The sequence below is a fragment of the Crassostrea angulata genome, chromosome 3 (genome assembly GCF_025612915.1).
Source record: "Crassostrea angulata isolate pt1a10 chromosome 3, ASM2561291v2, whole genome shotgun sequence".
Classification (NCBI taxonomy): domain Eukaryota; kingdom Metazoa; phylum Mollusca; class Bivalvia; order Ostreida; family Ostreidae; genus Magallana; species Magallana angulata.
In genome coordinates, this window is record NC_069113.1 from 12,404,796 (window position 1) to 12,424,484 (window position 19,689).

Consider the following 19,689-nt stretch of genomic DNA (forward strand, 5'->3'; position numbering starts at 1 on the left):
TAAACTTAGTTATAGCTTTGTTCTCGAGTATCCGGATGCTAGAGCAGAATAAGGTCTCGGGAACAGGTAATAAAATATATACTAATAAAAATTTTTTTTATCATAATAAAGTTTTGTGTCTTTAATTATACCATTACGTATCACTGTTAATTTATTGTATTGGATGAATTTAAAATATAACATTCATTTACCAGACATTGGCCTAAAATACATAATGTTATAATGAAAAAAACAGCGACTTACTCTAATTAATCTTGCAACGAGAAGGGCTAATCTAAACAAGGGCATCGCAAAGCGGAGCATCCCCTCGCGACATGACTTGTTGTAGAGGAAAATTCATTATTTAGGAAAATACATGTAAATTTTTCAGATCAAAATTAATTAGATCAAAATAAATATGACACAAGTATTTCAAAAAACCACTTTGAATTCATAATATATATTTTATCCTAATCCCCAAGCTTTGTGGTGTATAAATTGGGTGTTGGAGGTGACATGTACGTGGTTGCACAGTTTTCCTATTCCTAGCAGAAACTAAACACCGGTACACATATGCTTTAAAGTTAAATAATTTTGATTCATTAAGTGACATTCATTTTTATTAAGCATACATAAACGATCCGTATACATGTATATTATGAAATGTACATTGTAGCTGAAGATCTAGTGATCTGTTGTCTGCTCTGATGGACAATTGTAGTTGCTTGTGGTATGTCAACCCATAGTAGTAGATATGCAAGTATTATTAATATAAAACAATCTTCGCGTGATAAATATGCGATATCTGCTAAAGTCTCCCCTGAATTTTGGACTAGTTCTTTTGAAATTAATACGGGAAAATTTGTCCGAAAGTCGACTGCTTGTTTCGATGTCAATCGGATGACTTTAATTTCTTGCCCTCTTCAACTTTTACCTATGGGCAATCTTCTAATCCTCTAATACTACAAAACGTTTGGGTTTTTTTACCTTTACTAGGTTAAAATCCCAAAAATATCAAGTTGTTGTTTTGAACCGCATACGGTAGCGATTTTCTTAAAGTCGTACATAAAATTACCAGAAATGTCTATTGTCAAGTCGTACATAAATTCATGTTATAACTTCGCTTTTTTACGATTATTTTAACATATTGAATCATTTGACTTGGAAAACAATCGGGTTTGTCCTTTTAACATGCAAAAGAAGTATACAAAGTTTGATGAATATTTATTACAAGGTTTTCTTGGAATTTTGCTAAAGAGATGAAAATGGACACACACATACACACATACATAATGTACATACATACACACACACGTACAGCAGTGACGCTATATACCCCTCGCAACAAGTTGCGCGAGGGGATAATAACGGACATAACTAAAGTTGTTTAAAAAGAAGTAAAGTTGAACGAGATCAGGCAGAGAAAATTCCATTGACTTCCCATACCAAATTTCATGAATTTGTATATTGACATCAGTACAAAAAGAACACCACAATGAAGGTGATCTATCATACCTGTACATTGCCAAGAGGCATTTTATTACTTTTTACAATTTATTACTATGTATACATGCTAAGTAAATCACATCTGTTTTAAATATCTTAAGATATTGTTCAGTGTCGTACTTATATATATATATATATATATATATATATATATATATATATATATATATATATATATATATATATATATATATATATAACACTCTGATATTGCAATACAACCCGACTTAAAAAAACACCCCTGCAAATGTGTTCGGAATGTTTTCTTTATCGTTGCTAAGTATGTAATATATCCAGAGGTGCTCGAATGAAAGTTCACGAGACTTCCCCGAGATTTGTTCAGTTCCTGTGAAATTTTGAGCGGAAGTATAATTGTTCGGATAATATTCTCAAAATACGTAAGTACTGGTCGATTTTCATATCATATCATACTTTGATTTATGTTAAAACATGAAAATCTTTTCAGACGTATGTCTTATTTCACCATCTAACGGTTATTTATATTAAACGATGATATTCTGAACAGAGTTATCGTTCGTGTTCAACCACGTGTAGAGTGATTAAAATAAACATGTTTTTAGAAAAAAATGTGTGTCTGTTTTGCATAAAAACCTAGTAAATCGAGCCATTTTCAAGGAACCTTCTGCATAAAATAGTATAGTCTGTTTCACTATTGATGCTATCACTAGGTCAGGCGCGGATCGATAATTAATCCTATGGAGGATTTATTAAAGCATGTTAATTGTTGCAACAGCAAACAAAAACTTTTTTATTGTATTGTCACATTTATTTCTAGAACACATTTTATCAACCAATTAATGAATATAAAGATAAAATCAATAAACCTCTAGATTTTATATTTGATTACAAATACCTAGATTCTATGAAATAGACTATAAACACGAGGCATGATTTTTACTGCGAAACTGAAAGGGTCAAATAAAACCATGTGGTTTAAAATTTAAATGACATTCGCAGGGGTGAATAAGGATATTTCTCGTCACTTGTCTTGAATATATCAGACTGCCGCCAACAATGCCCTTTGAATTCTCTATTTTCCTTAAATTCGGAAGTGACCAGGGAACGATTCCTGTCCAAGAAAAATACATTTTCAAGGATCAGGTTTGCATGTGAGGCTAGCAAGTTATTGTTACTGTGCAGAAAACGTTTAGCTGTTGACCCGTTCACTACAAACTAAAGAATCAAGTTTACTGATGAACTTCAGCTCCACGTCAGTTAGTCCCCATCTGTTGTTACTGTCATCATAATCGGCGAAGAAGGCGTGAAATGCACTGGACGCTGTGGATAATACATCATCATCATTGTACTCCTTACCAACCCCAATAGAAATGACCGTGATTTGTTCACGTGTTAGCGATTGCGTCACTGCTACAGTCTCAGTGACGTTCGAGTCGAACCCAGTGTAAAGATGAACAAGGAGCTTTCTTGAAGAATCACGAGCTCCGTATTCTTTCGTTGTAAGACAAGTTTTTGCATATTCCAGAGCTTTAGCTACTTCAGAACTAGAGTTTGTGAATTCCCGATTATCTTGCACTATACCCATCATCTTGCTAGCAAAGTGGTTATAGTCATATGTCTCATTCAGCTGCATTAACAGAAATGGTTCATTTGAAAAATGTACAGCGCCCATTTGAGTATTATTTGGGCCTAACAAGACAAACGGCTTTATGCTGTCTAATATTGAGTTGATGATTCTTAGACTTCCAGAAAACGTTTCTTGTGTTAGCCTTGAAGATATATCCAGTACAAATATTACGTCCAGCATTTCTTGGCTGTAACATGCTAAAAAATATCAAATTTAAGACAAATTATAAAATCACGCAAAAATAATGCAGTTTGTAATATTCAGATCAATATAAAAAGTAAGTACCTGTGCATCTGTTATGGACCAGTTTCTTCATCACGTGATACATAGGATCCATTGAAATGTGCGTAAATATATCTCTGAGCATTGGATCTCCCGACATCCTTTTCAGTCCTTCGTGTCTGACGTCATTGCCAAACGACACAAACATGAGTTCACTCAAAGAACTGCTGTTAGATAATCGAGCCCGAAGTTCCCCTGTTCCATTTAAGGCCAACTGAAGATCAGATGGCATCCCGTCCGTGAAGAAAAGGACAAAATGGTTACTCGCTCTGCTGACATTCAGCATATCTCGAACGGTGTACGAAGCATTATGGATGTCCGTTGTTCCATTCACGAACGATAGTTTTGATACTCTGTCTAGTAACATAGTTTTATTATTTCCATAAGAATCAAAGCTAATATCAATGGTCGTGCTGGTTCCATAAGATGCTATTGCCACTTTGAATTTATCATCAGCAAGAGTTAACCTTGAAATCATATTTGAAATAAAGTCCTTCTGTTGTTGGAATACTTCTTCCGATGTACTTAAGGTGGTATCAACAACAATTATCAACTCGGCAGGCTTTGTATCACATAGATCTAAAAACGACAAATGAATTTTGAAGTAACCAAATGAGTTCAAAGCACGATAGATGAGAAACATCGAAATGAAATTCAGAGAAGGTATACACTATGTAACTTGTTTCATTACCAATTTCGCAGAGTTTGCCGTCCCAATTTTCTCCACACTTGCAGTAATACGAACCATGGGTGTTGATGCAAGTCGCGTGGTTTTGACAAGGATACGACAAGCATTCGTTGATATCTGAGGAAACAATTTGATTTTATTCTGATACAGTTATTCTGTTCACAATTTTAAAATAAAATAAAAATTCAATGACACTATCTTTACCTATTTCACAAAGAGCTCCAGTAAATCCAGGTGTACAAGTGCAGTTAAACCCTCCATCAAAATTATAGCAGGTACCATTATTCTGACAAGGAAATTGTCTACATTCATTAACATCTGAAAGTAAAAGTTGCATTATAAACCTTCTGTAACGTAGGTAATCTTTTAAAGCTGCTGTTGATTATAATTAAATATAAACATTAAACAACTATGGGATTACCCTCATCGCAAACACTTCCGGTCCAGTTGGACGTGCAGTTGCAGTAGAAAGAACCCTTGGTGTTCGTACAAAGTCCGCCATGTTTACAGGGTGGTTCTATGGTCCATTCCAAACACTCATTGACGTCTTAAGGTTAAAAAAGCATCACTTGTTGATGACTTTCAAAAAAATAGAGAAAGAGGAATATGCACAGAGAGAGAGAGAGAGAGAGAGAGAGAGAGAGACAGACAGACAGACAGACAGACAGACCTCCATCACAGTTGTATCCCGAGTTTCCTTTAGTGCAATGGCATTTATAACTTCCGCAAAGGTTTTCACAAGTTCCTCCATTTTTACAAATATCAGGTTGAACGACACACTCATTGATATCTTATAAAAGTGAGAACAATATGGATATACCTAAATACTCTCTTAAGAAATGCATCTGATAATTAATATGAAATTTGCAATTCGATGTTTGCTTTGAACATAATTTTTATACCTTCCTCGCAATATGCTCCCGTATAATAAGCGTCACATTGACATCGATAAGAGCCGTCCGTATTTGTACACGTGCCGTTGTTTCTACAGCCAATCAAGGTGCATTCGTCGACATCTTCATAAAAATATTTAATGGATTGTCTTTTATATGTAATTGACTAAAGGAAGATATTTTTGGGATGTTATCGAAGGCGCATTGCTTATACATGATAAGTTTCTTTGCTTGCCAAATGAGTGCATGAATAGGAATTTTACATTCGAAACCGAACATATATTATTCTAATTCTTTCTTATTTGTATGTATGAAAATGTTCCTACAACAGTAAAGGATTTTGATGTCTAATTTCAGGAAAGTTAGTAATAACACATCAATTTTGTCTTAATTTCCAGCTTCCTATAAATATATGCACACAAAGAGTGCCACCGACCTGTTTGACAACTTTCGCCCGTCCACGCTGTCCCACAATAGCAGTGGTAGCTACCCTCGGTGTTAATACAGGTACCGTTATTGTGGCAAGGACCATTGAGACATTCATCAATATCTAAAACAAAAGACGCATCAGTACATTTCAATGAATAACTGATGCATGTAACAATCTAAAATAACTCATATGTTTCATGCACTGTTACCTGTTTCGCAAACACTTCCAGTGAATCCCGCAGCGCAAACACACGCAAATCCACCAGAGAGGTTGATGCAGATCCCGGCATGTTGACATGGGTTACTCTGACATTCATCATAATCTGTTAAAAAAGTATCCATTACAACAACATACAGGTAAGTCGTTTTTCGAGGTATCTATGATTTGCGGTAACTGTGGCTCTAAATTTACCTAGTTCACAATGCGCCCCTTCCCTATCTGGAGGACAGAGGCAATGGAAGGACCCAGCAACATTTACACACGTGCTGCTCCCAAAGCATGGACTGGTCAAACACTCATCAACATCTGTAAATAGGCACACAGAAAAACTCTTGTCATTCTATTTCTACTAATTCATGTATATGTGCATGTCACGGATGTGTCTTAATTCTAATACTTACATTTTTCAGTGCCTTTGTCTGTGATAACACTACATTTACGTATCGATTTTGTACTATAGTCCAATAAATTCAAATGACGTATAATTGGGGCGCAAGCGGAGTTTGCTTATTCATATTTAATTATTTAATCGTACAATTGCTAAAAAATATATAAATAAAAGTAATAAGGAATCATTCTTTGAATATTAATATTATGAGGTGCATGATAATTTAGGTAGGGGCATGATCAAATCTATCATTATGCCCTTCGGGCTTTATCGGATTTGATCACGCCCGACCAAAATTATCACATCATAATACTCAGAGAATGATTCCTTATCCCTTAATAACTACCTTGCTCACACATCCTTCCTATCCACCCTTTGCTACAGGTACAGTCAAAAGTACCATTCCTAGAACTGCATGTACCGTTGTTAAGACAGGGAGTAGATGTACAATGATCAATTTCTGAAAGAATGTGCCATTCTCTCAATTGTTATATGTAAGTGACACTGTGGCACAAATAAGAAATTTCAAATGTATCAAATTTTAAATCTAAGAACGCAAAGCTTGAATTATAAATTAATGTTCATATAGATTAATACACGTTCTTTAGCCACTGGCAGACTTTATATTTAAAATGACTCTTACGACGATTTATAAAATAATAATATTTTCTAAATATCTTTTACGTTTTCAAATCAAATAATTAAAAAGATTTGGAGTTTAGGGAACATATCACATCAGCTGATCGAAGAGGACAAAGACATTTATCACCCCAAGTTCTCAAAATCTTAGTAAGAAAACAGTGATTTCGATTTTTAAATCTAATGCATAGAAACACGTGTCTTATTGCAAAGTAATTCAATTATCAGGTACATGGGGAAAATTAATTTTTTAAATTATGTTAGTAACAATGTTATGCAATTGATATTTAAGAGAGTGGCTGAAGCAAAACATTAAAGTTATTAAATACAAAAATAGTTTGATATAATAAAACATATACGGCCATTAATATAGATTTTTAAAACGTTGAGAAAAAACTAGCATAATTATAAAAAAAAGACGTTTTGCATCAAAATCAAATATGGATATAGCTTATACTCCATAAAATACACAGTACCATTTTCACATTGTAAGCCCTGATATCCTGTTGTGCAGGCGCAAGAGAAACTACCATTTTGGTTGGTGCAGTTTCCGCCATTGAAGCATGGGTTGTACAAACATTCGTCTATATCTGTAAATATTTACAAGTTTTGAGTAAATTACTAACTTCAGAGTAAAATCTTCAGGGCTCATATATTTTGAACAAAAATTGATCATACCTGTTTCGCAAAATTCTCCATTAAATCCAGGTTGACAGACGCAGCTGGAGTTATCGAACATTGATGCACAACTCCCATTGTTTTGACAGGTAACATTTTGACAATTATCAATTGCTAAAACAAGTCACACAAGAATTAGGGTACAGTTTGTTTCATTAACCACGGTACATTTAGTTCAAAAGTCGGCGATGTTTAGCAACGAAGTAGAAATGCATCATTAGTACCAATGTCTTTCAGTAGTTATCGTTTTAATTGTCACTGAGTCCATGACTAATTCTTGGACCAATTTGTTAATTAGTAAAAGACACCAGACTGGATGTTGTGTAATGCTCTTTCACCATCTTTCCCCGCGAAAATTTTTCCTCCCGAAATATAGATTTACAGTAGATTTTTCCCAAATGAAAACTGATAATATAGTGGGATTTTCCCCTTTTATAGCTACATGTAGGTAACCCCTACTGAATGTCTACTTAAGAGTATATCTCCTCCTTTGTTCTATTGCTGTCATGTTTTTAACATGCAAAGCATTGGTGGTAATATTTTGCAATATCTGAGATGACATTGAATAATCATAATGATGGATAATAATTGTTCACCTGATTCACAATTGTTCCCTGTCCAGCCTTGTGTACATATACAGGTGAAAGAATCATTCCTGACCAGACACAAACCCTCGTTTTGGCAAGGAGAACTACTGCATACGTGGGTGACATCTATTCAAAAGAAAAGAAACATTCTCCGTTGCGTTATTGGTATGCTACAATTTTCATATGGTTAAATATATGATTTTAATTCAAAGCGATGAATATTTCATACTTGTAATATTAATAAAACACGAAATTACTAAAATCAAAAAGACAATATTTCCTTTTTTATTGTGTTAACTAGATTATATTTGGTCATCTTATTTTTTGCAGCAAAGTACGACCAAGGTCATTATTTTTCCCCTCACATAAAGGACTTAAATAGAAAAATGGATATTAGTAAGAAGTGGCAACTTCCTAAACTTCAAAATATCATATGTTTCTTTTTTGTCTAAACACTATATGCAGTATATAATATTTCAAAATGTACCTCAGAAAATAACGCAATATTATAGATGTTTATCGGTATATATATTCTCCAAATGAACGCAAACATCCTGGTAAGTTTGTTCATTTTTCGATGCGTCATTTATTGATTTTTCAAAATCTTTACATCTCTAGGCAGGAGTTAAAAGACATTAAAAATATTAAACATCAAAAAGGGGTTTCGTTTATTTTTATTCAAATATTTCTTAATTGAATGCTTTCAAAAGCTAGCATGATGGTACCTTATTTAGAAAACCACATATAATCAAAGCATTATAAAAAACTTAGTTTCTAATTAAACATTCAAATATTTTTACTGTGGTGTAGAATTTGAGTTAGTTGAAAAGAAAAAAAATGTTTAATACTAGACATTTAAACCAACGTTTCCATGCCAAGCTGTACATGTATAAGAACAGGTTGTTACAAGTGAAATTCTCTGGACAAGGGTCTAAATCACATTCATTGACCTCTGAAAATAACAACCTCTGTATAATGTGATTCTTTTGATATTCAATTTATTTTCACAAATTCAATATACATGTAATCTCACATTAAGGACTTGAATAGAAAAATGGATATAAGTAAGAAGGTGGCAACTTCCTACACTTCAAAATATCATTTGTTTCTTTTTTGTCTAAACACTACATGCAGTATATAATATTTCAAAATGTACTTCAGATAATAACGCAATATTATAGACGTATATCGGTATATATATTCTCCAAATGAACGCAAACATCCTGGTAAGTTTGTTCATTTTTCGATGCGTCATTTATTGATTTTTCAAAATCTTTACATCTCTAGGCAGGAGTTAAAAGACATTAAAAATATTAAACATCAAAAAGGGGTTTCGTTTATTTTTATTCAAATATTTCTTAATTGAATGCTTTCAAAAGCTAGCATGATGGTACCTTATTTAGAAAACCACATATAATCAAAGCATTATAAAAAACTTAGTTTCTAATTAAACATTCAAATATTTTTACTGTGGTGTAGAATTTGAGTTAGTTGAAAAGAAAAAAAATGTTTAATACTAGACATTTAAACCAACGTTTCCATGCCAAGCTGTACATGTATAAGAACAGGTTGTTACAAGTGAAATTCTCTGGACAAGGGTCTAAATCACATTCATTGACCTCTGAAAATAACAACCTCTGTATAATGTGATTCTTTTGATATTCAATTTATTTTCACAAATTCAATATACATGTAATCTCACATAAAGGACTTGAATAGAAAAATGGATATAAGTAAGAAGGTGGCAACTTCCTACACTTCAAAATATCATTTGTTTCTTTTTTGTCTAAACACTACATGCAGTATATAATATTTCAAAATGTACTTCAGATAATAACGCAATATTATAGACGTATATCGGTATATAAATTCTCCAAATGAACGCAAACATCCTGGTAAGTTTGTTCATTTTTCGATGCGTCATTTATTGATTTTTCAAAATCTTTACATTTCTAGGCAGGAGTTAAAAGACATTAAAAATATTGAACATCATAAAGGGGTTTCGTTTATTTTTATTCAAATATTTCTTAATTGAATGCTTTCAAAAGCTAGCATGGTGGTACCTTATTTAGAAAACCATATATAATCAAAGCATTATAAACACTTAGTTTCTAATTAAAAATTTCAAATAGTTTTACTGTGGTGTAGAATTTTAGTTAGTTGAAAAGAAAAAAATGTTCAATACTAGACATTTAAAGGGACTTGGACACGATTTGAGATCAAAATTTTTTTTTTATTTTTTTTTATGTATAAAATACTTTATTGGTGCATTTTAAATGATTGACCAAAATATTAGATGTTAAAATCAAGTTACAAGTGAGATGCAGAGGTAAGAAATGATAGTTATGTAAACAAAGCTCGAGTCTTATAGTTGTTTAGAAAAATTTAATATGGAAAATTACCTTTTCTTAGGCAAAATGACATGTAAAAAACAATTTAAACTAATTCAATATCCTCTTAAAAAATGTTGTCAACAAAAGAACGTTACGTTTGATTGAAATTTACACCAATACAATGAAGATGTAAAAATGAGAATATTCGAGCTTTGTTTACAAAATAAAGAATTATGAACTCTGTATCTTGCTTATAACTTGATATTTGTGTATCAAATTATGACATAGCATTATAAACTTCTATATCTATCAGTATAAACATTGAAAATGGAAAAAGAAAATTTGAAAACATTAAGTCAAATCGTGTCCAAGTCCCTTTAAACCAACGTTTCCATGCCAAGCTGTACATGTATAAGAACAGGTTGTTGCGGTTTTGTTTTGCTTTGTTTGTTGTTGTTGCTTTGTTGTTTGTTGTCGTTTTGGAACAATAAACCTCGGTTATAGCTAAGTCCTAGGGACAGTGGATTTAATTTGCTTTAACTAAATTCGTTATATCCGTATAATTCGTAATAATAGGTTTAGCAAACTCGTTGATACACGTTTTCTTTAAGATAACTACCCTTTTGTTTACTCGCAGAAACATAAAATAAAACTAGACACGATCTCGTTGCGAGCAATGAGTGGGTCTTCCGTCCCATTTTTGAATAGATTAGATTAAACTTATCACTTCAAAGATAAAATCGTAGATCTAAGCGAAAAATAATAAAAAAAAATAAAAATTGCGGCAATCGGGGCTTGAACCCGGGTCACCAGGGCTATGTCCACGACTCTATCGACTGAGCTACTCAGACTCTCGCTTCAGAACTTTGACGCTTAATTTCTCGAGAATGCCTGAATTACCTGAAAGCACCTTGTTGCAAGCAACAAGTGGGTCTTTCGTTTGATTTTGAATTTATAGGGTTCAATTAAACTGTTGACATTTGGTACGATTTACTATCATATTAACTTCCTTTTAATCTAATTTTTCAACCTACAGTACACTGCGAAATGCAGATTTCCGGAAAATGTAATTTTTAAACTTCAATATCTCTGCAATGCATTGTCCGATTTGAAAACGGTTTTTAGTTTTGTATTCAGTACAAAAATGTCAACAAAGCATATGCTTTCAAATTCCAAAAAATCAAAATATGAGAATCACGGTGACGACCGGAAGTGACGGATGACCTGCTCATATTAAAATTTGATAAGTTTAAAACATATTCTGATGGGGAAAAATTGTAGATTATTTGATTTAAAAAAAATTTAAAACACAATTTTCCAAAAATGCTGTTTGAGCGGACCGGAAGTGACGGACGATCGTAGTTTTACCTGATCGGCCTTAGAAATTCAAATATCTATCATTCCTGAAACTTTCAATTTTCTATCTTTAATCGTTTTTGCGAAAAAGGGAGGACAGGATCACTTTTTACAAAAAGAAAAACGAATATAACGGCCGACCGGAAGTGACGTCATCAACAAAAATGTACATGATAAAAGACCTTGATATTTTGTATTATTCGTGAAATTTTCATAAAAATCCATTGTAGCATATTTGAGATATTTGAGTTTGAAGAAAAATGTTAAGAAAAAAAAGAATAATAATAGTGAAAAATAGAGAAAAAGAAACCTAACAAAAACAATAGGGTCTTCCGTTGGAAACGGAAGACCCTATTAATACCTTCTATAGAAATCTTAAAAAGTTGGATGGTAAAAATAGGGATTTTTGTCAAATACAGTTCGCTCAAACAATAAAATGTCTCTTGGTATTTTTAAGTCTCAAAACTATTTAACAATTTGTTTATCAGATCAGATTAAATTTAATAATTTTTCACTTCTACGGGACTCAGAACTAGTTGGTTATATCTGTTCATTCGAAACAACTGGATTCGTTATAACCGTAAAAGTTGGCAAGGAATCATTAAGAGTTTGGCCAGGGGTACTCCACATAATTTTGCTATATCTGTGAGTTTGCTCTATCTGTTTTCGTAACAGATGAGTTTTACTATACAGTAATGCAAAATACTAGTATAACAAACTGTAACATACCAGTTGTGCAGCTGTCTGATGAAACATTGCAATTGAGACAATCAAACGAAGTGACGGTGTTGTTACAAGTAAAATTCTCTGGACAAGGGTCTAAATCGCATTCATTGACCTCTGAAAATAAACAACCTCTGTATATTAATGTGATTCTTTTGAATTTCAATTTATTTTCACAAATTCAATATACATGTAATATCTTATCTCAGTAAATTTGAAAAGAGCTATGATTTCAATAATAGTCGCAGCTATTTCAATACAAGCGAATGATACTAAACCAAGTTGTAAATAATGATATGGTTGCAGTTATTACAGTATATATTCATGTTAATGTAAAAATGTGTGAGCAATAGGACGTCGGTAATTACCTTGCCCACAATAAACCCCCGTGAAGCCGGGAGGACAACCACAAATTGCAGAAATCCCAAACTCAATGCATGTCCCATTGTTTTCACAACTCACGTTACTACAGGGTCCTTTGAATGTAAGAGAAAGTAGTATTAAAAGAACTGTTCTGCTTTTGATATTTTTTTTCAATTTTTTAAAGATCCTTATTACCATAACGGAGCTATATATTTTAACAGTCCTGAAAATCCTCGTTACATGTTATACGTGTGAAACAAATACTTATGTACTTTTTAAAATATTTTTTTTATGCTTTTTCTGTTTAAGTCAGAACATCGTTATTTTAAATGAAGTATAAAGACCTGCCAGATTTTGAAAAATTCAACCTGTTTCACATAGATCTCCATGGAAACCGTGCAGACAAACACACACAAACCCTCCGTATGTGTTAACACAGAGACTGTTGTTTCCACAAGGAGATGACAAGCACTCATTAACGTCTGCAATTATATGTAAAAAGTAAGGTATTGCGTTATCATTATCATTATGAAAGCTGATAGTATTCTTTACTGCAGCAAGTAAGTAACTGAAAACACACTGCATACCTTCATTGCAGCTCGGTCCTCTAAAACCGCTAGTACAGTTACATGTAAAACTTCCATTGGTGTTTTGACAAGTTCCATTGTTTTTGCAAGCATGTAAGGAGCATTCATTTGCATCTAAAAGGTTGTAAATAAAAGTATGATTTTATAGTCATATCAGATTCAACAGAAAAGGTCATGAAAAACCCTTGATTAAACCTTGTGGCAAAGCTTACCCGTTTCACATCTATCTCCCGTGTAACCAAAGGGACATCGACAGAAAAATGTAGCGTTCACTATTTCGCATCTTCCGCCATTTTTACAGGGAGAAAACTCGCATGCATTTCTTTCTGAAATTAGAAATTTTGCATGCTTTTTCATAAGGCGTTTCTGTTTTTGAAAGTTTTTTTTTTATTGTTACTGTTCATTTTAAAAAACTAACCATTTTGGCAAAATTCTCCCTTGTCGGTTTTTGCGCATGTGCAGTTAAATGAACCTTGTGTATTTGTACATGTTGAATTCCTCTGGCAGGCAGTAATACCAAGGTTACATTCCTGTATGTCTGATAAAAACACACTCATACCATACTTAAACTGAATAAACAAAAAAAAAGTTTAAAGTGACAAACGTTTTTAGCTGTTGGTCTTAAATCTCACCTTGTTCACAATAACGCCCGGTAACTCCCTGTCTGCTATCGCACTCACAGACGGAGTAGCCTGGTTTATCTATACAGGCCCCCCCATTCTGACAGATTTGAGATGTTGTACATTCATCTGTGTCTGAAAAATCGATAGGGACAATGATGTATCTGTACATCAAAGCAAGAACAAATCAACTTGAATACTCTTTTCAATGTATTTAGCAAAAGTTCACCAGAACCACTTAATAAAGAGATTTTGATTCGATACCTGTATTGCAATAGTCATCCGTGAAACCATGGCGACAGTTGCAAAAGTAACTTCCGGGGGTGTTATAGCAAACCCCGCTATTACTGCATGGTATACCACTGCATTCGTCGACATCTTGATAAACAAATGATCGAAAGTTGTCTTGGATACAATTTCAAATCTTAAAATCAGAACTTAATAAATCATTAAAATGTGCCGGTTATACCTTTTTCGCAAACCGTTCCTGTCCACCCTAATGCGCAGCTACAGGAAAACGACCCTGGATTGTTAACACAACTTCCGCCATTGCAACATGGTGACGAAACAGCGCACTCGTCAATATCTATTGATATGTCACAAATGTATCAGTTATATTTTAAACTTGTAAATTTAAATGTTTAATAAGGTTATAAACAATGGAAGTAGGATATAAAACACTACCTTGATCACATCGTGGTCCACTCCATCCAAACAAACATTTACAATGGAACGAGCCGTCTGTATTCTCGCATGTTCCGTGGTTGCAGATTCCGACATTTAAACACTCATTTATATCTGATTAGTAAGAGCAACTCAAGTATAAATCATCGTTATTTGAATATCATAACAATGTTGTTGTGATGTTCAGAGTCTTACCAGTATCGCAGTGCTGTCCCGTCCAACCAACCAAGCAAGAGCAGTAATAACTCCCGTTCGTATTGTGACAAGACCCGTGGTAGCATGGCTGGGCAATGCACTCATCGATATCTGTGCATGGACGCAAACTAATTTACAAAAGCTTTACGCAATCAGAAATTAATTTGTCATTTATTTTTAGTATTTCATTTTTTGAAAAATCGACCTTGCTTAAACTTTCTTGTGAGAAAGGCTCAATAAACAGGCCATACTCAACAACCTTGTAAAGTTAGAGTAACTGTTGTAAATTATTGGTTTTTTTTCATAGTTTCAATCATTTCTAGGATAAAATGTTTTCTATAAAGAGTAAGATATTCACCTGTTTGGCACATTTTGCCAGTAAAGCCTGATGGACAGTAACAATTAAACTCCCCATACAGATCCTGGCACGTTCCATTGTTAAGACAAGGGCTTGAATCACAGTCATTGCCATCTGAAAAAACCCCACAAAGTGATACTTCAGCTTCAAATAGAATAAACATGTACGAGGTATTTGAATACACAGTTTGCAAACGTGGCCTACCTGTTGCAAGAGTGAAAAACCAAACCCCTGTTAAGCCTGGAAATCAACGGAATAAAATATATAAGATTTATTCAGAATGTCCGGAAACCATGTTTGATACATGTACTTTCATATCATGAATAATTATAAAATCTGTAATTATGTTTTCATGTAAAATACAAGTTATAAAGTAAGATGATCTTTGCAAGAATCGACTAAGCTATATGACTAGCGCTTATTGTATAATTACATTAACTTTTATCAGACAGATCTGAATATAAAAAAATGTGCTTCAAAATACAAATTTTAGTAATGGACATGAAGGAATATAAAACGGATAGTACCTGTGTTTCCAGGAAAAAGGCTCATTCTATACGCAGAATCGGTGAAGGAATAGGGTGTCAAATCGTTGTTATTGTACCCCATTCTTATGTTGTGTCCCTGGTTAGCGATGTTCACATCTATGTAATGGTAGATGGTGTAGGTGGAGACGTGGTCTGTGATCAGAACACACTGCACGGTCACTCTCTGTCAGATAAACGATACACATATATGATGGTTTCTTAAAAAATGTATTGTACAGGGTGTCCCAAAACATATGTTACACTTTCAAACTGTTATAAAATTTTAATACCTTAAGTTACAATTATGAAATCTACAACATATAACAAAATAGTTCTAAACTTTTTGTTAAGCATACATTTTTTACAGTTTCTTTGTTAATCACAAAAAAATTTCTTTGGAATGACATAATGTCATTTTACAACATATGTTCCAAATGACGTCCCTTTGCCTTCAACATCGTTTGAACACGATTTCTGAAGTTTTTTTTATCACAGCTTTACATGTATCAACAGAGATTGATCTTATTTCTCGTGTAATTGCTGTTTTAGGTCCTCTGTTGTTTGTGGGGAAGGAGAGTACACTCTGTCTTTTAAATAACCCCACAAATAGAAATCAAGGGGGTTTAGATCGGGGGAGTGCGGTGGCCACACATTTGCTGTACGATAAGAAATCTATTGATCACCAAATGTGTTGTCAAGGCACTGAAGAACACAACCTGCAGTGTGTGGCGTAGCACCATCCTGTTGAAACCACACATCATCAAAATTTACAACTTTTCGTCTAAGGGCTGGTAGAAACTTAGATTTCATTAACTTTAAATATCGTTCAGAATTTACTGTTACTGCCTCGCTTTCGGTGTCTTCAAAGAAAAAAGGGCCAATAATTCCAGTTGAACTTAGTGCAGCCCAAACAGTGACTTTCTCACAGTTACATGTAAGAGGTTTTTCCACATAAAAATTGGGTTTTGCCGAACCCCAGAATCTAAAATTCTGTTTATTAACAACATTATTGAGATGGAAGTGGGCTTCATCGGAAAACCATATGGCATCTGTTAAATTTTCAGAGTCTGGTCTACGAAAAAATCCAATGGGCAAACTCTAAACGACTTCTAATTTCTGTCTCTTTTAAAGGCTGCCTCACACTTATCTTGTAAGGAATCAGTTTTTAATCAAATTTGAGTATTCTATGAACACTGGATTTACTGACCTTGCAATCTTGTTCGTGCAGTACACGTCTAACTGATTTTTGTGGAGTTTCAGTAATAAGTCTATCAATGGCATCAACGTTTTATTTAGTACGGACACTCCTTGGTCTCCCAATACCAGAATTGTTCCTTGTGTTTACCTTCAAACTTCCTCACAAGTCTGTAAATTAGCATTCTGTTGAACATTTTCATTTCAGGATGTCGTTTTCTCATTGTCCTTATGACTAAAGTCACAGATTTACACTCATAGTAAAGTTTGACAATTTCTGCCAGCTGTTCACATGAAGGCTCCATCTTGATAAGTGTGATGACATCATTATGACGTCATAATTACCTAATTTCTCGAACTTTTTCTAATAAAATTAAAACTTATACACTAGATGTTGACAAAAAATTATTAAAATTGCTTTTAATCTTATAAAGTTATTGATGATTAAATGTGTAACATATGTTTTGGGACACCCTGTATATGTATTTCATACGTCAAGCTTGACCAAATCATGTAATACTACATGGAAAGTGATTGTTTACAAGTTGTTTTAAAGTGGAACTGGTAAGTGCTGTAACGATTCTCTTTGAAAGTTTTAGGGCAACTATTTTTCATTGTATTTTGTTATTTGCTTCCGAGTAATTTTTTTTTAATCTTGGTGATTTTCTTACCAACATTCCTAATATAGAAAAATGAACTTTTACTTCAACAATTCGTTCCAAATTTTTCGAAAATATTTTATGAAATGTCGTTTTTTTTATTGCAATTAATCATGTCATTGTGGACGTTAAAACCCACAGAGATTAAAAAATCATACATTTTTTTAAATCAAAACTAAACCAATTTACGACATGCAATCTTTAACATATTTGATTTTCATGCTTAACTTTTATATTGAGCTGAACTTACCAGACCGTATGCCATACGGTAAAAAGGTGTTTTTGACCACGTTACAACCAATACCCACTTTGCTTGGAAAGAGGGTATTTTTGCAAACGTCCTGACATCGTTCGAGGCCTTATCAATATCTGATTGGTCATTGTCCCTATAATACACGTGTGCTTCATTGGTACCGAGTGGATAAAGGTCCGTCCAGTATGGTGCAAGCAAATGATATGTTTGAGGTGTTGAGGGTGGTGTAAAGGTATAAACTGGACTCTCAAACGTAACCAGCCCGTTAGTGCTAAACTACAACAGGCATTTTGAAAATAAAACATTGCAACTTGAAAAACTTTTTTGGCACATTTGATATAACAAATGAAGTGCTTTAATACAATTTCATTTCTATTGATGTATTTGTGAACTTTACTTATACATACATGAACTTGGTTGAAGATTTTCTTTCCAAAGGGAATTCCACCAGTGACACTAACAGTTCTTACAGTGTCGTCACTAGCCATGTATTGTCCGGCAATAGTTTCATATTTAGAATACGAATCTGTCAAAAGGCAATTATTATTATAATGGCATATATGGTTTGACAAACATGAATTACAATTTAAGTCATCTAAATGTATTGTTTATTTTAAACAGTTATGGTCTATGAAGAACACTGTCATCACAATGGTACTATTTATTTGCTAACTTATCTGTTAAAGGGATACCTGCTGTAGATGATTTGTTATTTTACTCTTATAGTTTTAGAACTTGCCTTCTTACACGACTCAATGGATGGGGATTAGGGAATTTAAGAGCAAATGTAAATCTTTTAAAAGGTAAACTAAGGGTGTAAGGATGCAGAAACACAGGTAAAACTTTTGGGGTCCAATCCCGTTAATTACCGACAACAGTGGAAGGCAATGCAATCTTACCTGTACGACAATGATACAGCATAAACATAATAATAATAATAATAATAATAATATTAACAACAAACAGAAGTTGTTAAACTTTTAATACTTAATTAAAAAGTATTTTTAAATATATACTATGGATAATATGAGAAAAGCCATAATGATTATCTTCCTCTCCTTTTTCAGTACTGCCCGTGTAAATTATGGTATGAGGCTGACCAAATAACACATTATCTTCAGATAAATTCATATACATATAAAAAGGAATAGAAAATATAAAAATACTTAGTCTTACAATGGAAGTAGTTTAATGTGAAAATATCCATTCAATTTAAAACTTACCGCTTTCTTTAATTAAGAAGAACAACAACATAAGTTTCGGCAAAGTGAGCAAAGTACCCATTTCATATACACCTGATAATGAAAGAAGACAGGGCGTCAATATCACATAATAACAAACGAATATCATGCTGATTTTTCATTTCAATGTACGGAAATCTTACTTGTCCGACGAGTAAGCTATAGTCCAGTCGTCTGGGCACCAGGAAGTGAATATTTTGGCCAGGGTTTTCCGGGGTTTTTTATTGATACCTTTGGCAGCTGTGATTTTATAATCTCCAAAATTATTTTATAAGACGGCTTGACTCAACAGCGGTTCGTAATTGATCAATAAAGGTTTTAAGAAACGCGTTGAACTGATAAGTGCAAGGATTGATACCGATTGGAGATTTAAAGATCCGTCGACCCACATTTTGAAATTCGTTATCGAAAAAACTTCAAAGATAACTATACAACAGCTGTACAAGGGAGAAAAGGTATGCAGTATACAACGTATGAATTGCATATAATTGTTCTTTACAAATATATATTTGTACATTTAATTTTTGAATGAGCAGACGACTGTTCGAATTCATAACGAGTCTACCTTAGGTAGAAGCATGTTTCTTAGATCTCTTAAATGAAATAAACCAAAGTCTTAATAATGAAGTTCGGTTTTTTTTTCCATTATCAGACCAGGCAACTTCAAAGTCATTATCCATTGACCACTGTGTGTATAAAAG

The 19,689-nt window shown here is 33.3% G+C and overlaps 1 protein-coding gene across 1 annotated transcript; it reads right to left on the reverse strand.

Annotated features, from left to right (window-relative positions):
• Window positions 1–581: 581 nt before the first annotated feature.
• On the reverse strand, window positions 582–19,269 carry LOC128178953 (fibropellin-1-like). The gene is made up of 32 exons (XM_052846391.1): window positions 19,132–19,269; window positions 18,971–19,042; window positions 18,155–18,273; window positions 17,745–18,023; window positions 15,642–15,825; window positions 15,319–15,354; window positions 15,115–15,228; window positions 14,757–14,867; window positions 14,562–14,675; window positions 14,347–14,463; window positions 14,142–14,255; window positions 13,890–14,012; window positions 13,676–13,795; window positions 13,470–13,583; window positions 13,258–13,371; window positions 13,039–13,152; window positions 12,676–12,783; window positions 12,314–12,424; window positions 7,905–8,021; window positions 7,309–7,422; window positions 7,107–7,220; window positions 6,338–6,451; window positions 5,796–5,909; window positions 5,593–5,706; window positions 5,391–5,504; window positions 4,964–5,077; window positions 4,732–4,851; window positions 4,483–4,608; window positions 4,266–4,379; window positions 4,065–4,178; window positions 3,377–3,952; window positions 582–3,288 (listed from the first exon to the last, which is right to left on the reverse strand). Exons 2-32 carry the CDS (start codon window positions 19,029–19,031, stop codon window positions 2,654–2,656), a joined length of 4,653 nt encoding a protein of 1,550 aa, XP_052702351.1. The 5' UTR covers window positions 19,032–19,042; window positions 19,132–19,269; the 3' UTR covers window positions 582–2,653.
• Window positions 19,270–19,689: the final 420 nt, after the last annotated feature.